Consider the following 4,674-nt stretch of genomic DNA (forward strand, 5'->3'; position numbering starts at 1 on the left):
AGGAATGAGAGAGGTGACAATACATGGATATTTATTTCTTTAGATATCCAAAGTAATTTTCTTTAAAGATGATAGTTTTCTTAATTCTTAGTAATCTCATACTATTCCTAATATATAAATTTAACATATCTTTTGTATGCTATTTTCAAATATTTACTCAACTGGAAGAATATATGAAAACTTCTTGCTCAGTTAAAAAAATGTGTATATATGAAAATTGATTTAAAATTTTAAGGATCTTTAATACAAAAATTGACATCAATGTACCAAATATGGGTATGTTATATTTGTACACTATTCATGCATGAATCCATAAAGACAAAACTTTTCCATTGTAAGAATTCTCCTTGGAATTATAAAAATATTCTTGGGAATCCAGAGTTTCAGAATTGAGGTTATAAAGCTGACATTTTAGAAGAAGGAATATCCCCTAGAGATTTGTGTGCCTGTGTCCAGAGATAGTAACAGAAGTTTGCAGAAGCTACTCTCTTTGTTGTAAAAATTAAAATGTGAAAGGAAAATTAGACACACTCTAATTAGAATTTTATGTCTCCAGAATTCCTATCTCAACAAAGAAGGTGGATATGAATGAGGATAACCACTCCTTGACAACTGAGTTTATCCTCATAGGATTTACAGATCACCCAGAATTGAAGAGCCTACTCTTTGTGGTGTTTCTTACTATCTATCTGATCACTATGGTGGGGAATCTTGGCCTGGTGGCATTGATTTTTACAGAGTATCGTCTTCACACACCAATGTACATCTTTCTGGGCAACCTAGCTCTAATGGATTCCTGTTGTTCTTGTGCCATTACCCCAAAGATGTTAGAGAACTTCTTTTCTAAGGACAGAATGATTTCCCTTTATGAATGCATGGCACAATTTTATTTTCTCTGCCTTGCTGAAACTACAGACTGCTTTCTTTTGGCAGCAATGGCCTATGACCGCTATGTGGCCATTTGCAGCCCACTACAGTACCACACCATGATGTCAAAGAAACTCTGCATTCAGATGACCACAGGGGCCTACATAGCTGGAAACTTGCATTCTGTGATTCATATAGGGTTTCTCTTTAGGTTAACTTTCTGTGGGTCTCATCAAATTAATCACTTTTTTTGTGATGTTCTTCCATTATACAGACTCTCTTGTGTTGACCCTTCTATCAATGAATTGATGATATTTATCTTTTCAGGGTCAATTCAAGTCTTCTCTATTATCATAGTTCTAATCTCTTATCTCTGCATCCTCTTCACGATTTTCAAAATGAAGTCCAAAGAAGGAAGAGGCAAAGCTTTATCTACTTGTGCATCCCACTTTCTCTCTGTCTCAATATTCTATGGTTCTCTTCTTTTTGTGTACATTAGACCAAATTCAGTTAAAGAAGAAGATAAAGATATACCTGTTGCTATTTTTTATACTCTAGTAATTCCTTTATTAAACCCCTTTATCTATAGTCTAAGAAATAAGGAAGTATTAAATGTTATGAAAAAAATTATGAAGAAAGTTTTATAACATTCTGAAAAAAATTTCATCCCCTGTGGAAAATTAACTTAAATTTGATAAAATGCTTTTAAAAATATGGAATATTGAGAAAGTAGAAAATGATCACTTTGTATATAAAATATTAAATTACTAAAACATGATAGTGTATAAATCAAATAAAGAAATTCAGCAAGGAGAATTTCTGCTACAATGTATTTTGAAATCTAAGCTACTAGCTCCCAGCAGGAATGAACTAAATAATTATTCTTGAGGTCATAAACTGTGGCACAATGAAATTAGTTAAACTATTAACTAATTGTTTCAAAGTGTAATGAGTTACAATTTTCTACAAATACTAGGAATAGAAGTCAGTATATATAAAGATTGCCTCCATTTGGAATTGACAAATTTTTGGAACCTCAAAGCATAATCTTACAAACTCTGGCACATTCCAAGTTCTCAAGAATTAATCCCTTCTTAACACCACCTGTCAGAAGTAAACTGGATATACTTGATTCTCAATTTTGAGTTTATTCAAGAGATTATGTTTCAATATTAATTCACACGGAATACCTATTTTCAAATCAAGAATATTTTCATCTTTAGTGTTTGTCAATTTTACTCTCAAGTTCTCTGAAATAAAGTATCTGTTTACTGATTATTTATCAATCTATAGTTGAAATAGATACTATTTATTCTGAAATCCCTATGGATTTGGATATTTTCATGCTGTTTGATTAGGCATCCATCAAAAGTAAAGTGAAATTCTGAATATATGAAACTAAATGATTTTTTTTCTCTCTGATATTATTACTTGTCTTGTTATTAGCAATTACACCAACCTGTACTGATTCCAATGTAAATTACTGACATATTCACAGCATTAACAAAAATTTGGGGATGCTGTAAAGCATAAATTAGGCAGAAAATAGTGAAAATTCTAAATACCTAAATACCTGAACAAAAAAGATTTACTGATCACTTATATATGCAAATATGAAAGAAAAAATAATTTACTGAGAACATACTATCTGCTAGGCACAAAGCTAGACCTTTCATATATATTGGTTAGACATGATTTTTCATGTTTTTTCTCAATAAAAATCTCGTACTTTGAAACTGAGTAGCTTGCTCAAGTTCATCCAAGTCATTCAGATCAAGCTAGAATTTGTATCAATGCTGCTTGGGAGTTCAGAAAATGGAGATCCCTGTAGCTTTGTGTACTGAGTTCTTATGTAGTATCAAAAGTAAAATGTGCCCTAAAAATTATTTTAAAAATGATATTTGGAGGAAAAAAGGAATAAGTATGACCACAGCCGATGTTTATGGAAATAAGCGTGGCCTTGGGAATGGGGGATAAAGGAGGTGAACCATGGAGAGAGTAAGAAAGTTGTTGTTCAGAGCTGTTTCTGAATATGGGAAATAAAGGTGGAAGTGTATCAGGTTATTGAGAATCTTATATGCCACCCAAAGGAATCTGAATTTATCTCAGAGGCATCAGACAGCAAATTCTTCCTAGAACAGGGTAGTATGATTGTATCTTTCAGAAAACTAATCTGGCAATTGAATGCAATGAAGCTGGGCACAATAAGACTCACTGTAATGATTCATACATTAGACAATGAGAGCTGAAACTGAATAAAAGTAGAGGAGTACACAGATATCAGCAACATTTTAAAGAAAAGATAGGCAATTGTAACTACTACTGGGTAATAAAATAAAAGCCTACATTCTTCCTATGAATATCAACCTAGTCATAACTGATTTCCTTTCACTAATACTTAGTAAGGTGCCTGACATATTTGGCCATTCACTAACCATTTCCTTTAATATATTTTATTTTTATTTTTTACATTTTTTTAACGTTTATTTATTTTTGAGACAGAGAGAGACACAGCATGAACGGGGGAGGGGCAGAGACAGAGGGAGACACAGAATCAGAAGCAGGCTCCAGGCTCTGAGCCATCAGCCCAGAGTCCGACGTGGGGCTCGAACTCAAGGACCGCGAGATCGTGACCTGAGCTGAAGTCGGACACTTAACCGACTGAGCCACCCAGGCGCCCCTCCTTTAATATATTTTAATATAATTAAGTTAATCTGTAACAGGTTTGTTATTTTTATTTTTGAATTAATCAATCAATAATAATAAACACATAAACAAAGCTCTGTAGGGTCCTAAACTCTTTTTAAGAGTATAAGGGAAATCCAGATACCTGAGTTAGATGAATGTTGTTCCTTTGTATCCACTCCCTACTTTAGAGGATATTTTTAATTGTCAGACTCACATACATTGATTCCCTCTCCCTTTCCTAGAGGTACCACAAGTTTTGTTATGTATTTCTGTACCATCTACCCCCAACTCTTAGCAACACTGAATCCTAGAGGTCTGTTAAGGGAAGAGTACATGACGTATTTGGGGCCAATGAAACAAAAGAGGTAATTTTGTAGAAGTTTCTGGAATACATGGTTCCTTTATTTTAAAACAGATCCACAAAAAAGGTAGTCTTCCTTCCTCTGAATGTCATGCTGTGTGGATATGAAATCTGGCACAGTCTACATCCATTTTGCCATCAAGGGAGAAACCAGCCTAGAGACGAAGTCAACACACACAAGAGCACATAGCTGAGGGAATCACATAGAAACAAACCCAGAGTCACTGGAATTAACCATCCCTTCTGGTTTCAAAATTTAATAGACCTTCTAACTGTTAAACTTGTTTGGGAAAAATACTTTTATTGCAGCTGAATAAATATTAACTAATACATTCATGTCTCTTGCCTAATCTTTCATTTTATACTTGATTTTAAATTAATTCTCATTCTTTTAGCTTATAAATAACTTTTCACCAGTATCCGTTTAACTATTTGGTGTTTTGTTACATATTTTACTTTTATTTCTATATTTTAATTTCCTATGACCCCACTGAAAAAATGGGGGACACAGAAATTGCACAATTTGTCCACAGAAATATTAATTTGGAGTTCAGGGATCAAATACAGGCTATCTAGCTCCAGAATCCATGTTCCTAACCACTAAGTCACATTGTACACAGCTCAGAGAAGTAAAAGTAGCAAGAGAGGAAAACATTCAAGAAACTAAGCTGTAAAGTGGGCAGAGATTCAAGAAAATGTGAATCAGTGACATTTTCCTTTAAATTTATTTTGAAATATTTCAAACCTACAGAAAAGTT

At 33.4% G+C, this 4,674-nt stretch overlaps 1 protein-coding gene across 1 annotated transcript; it reads left to right on the plus strand.

The window, feature by feature from the left end:
• Window positions 1–584: 584 nt before the first annotated feature.
• On the plus strand, window positions 585–1,514 carry LOC121035795 (olfactory receptor 5K3-like). Its single transcript, XM_040483646.1, has one exon. The coding sequence runs from the start codon at window positions 585–587 to the stop codon at window positions 1,512–1,514; it is 930 nt and encodes a 309-aa protein (XP_040339580.1).
• The last annotated feature ends 3,160 nt before the right edge of the window (window positions 1,515–4,674 follow it).

Source organism: Herpailurus yagouaroundi, unplaced genomic scaffold (genome assembly GCF_014898765.1).
Source record: "Herpailurus yagouaroundi ecotype Mexico unplaced genomic scaffold, PumYag 162, whole genome shotgun sequence".
Taxonomy (NCBI): domain Eukaryota; kingdom Metazoa; phylum Chordata; class Mammalia; order Carnivora; family Felidae; genus Herpailurus; species Herpailurus yagouaroundi.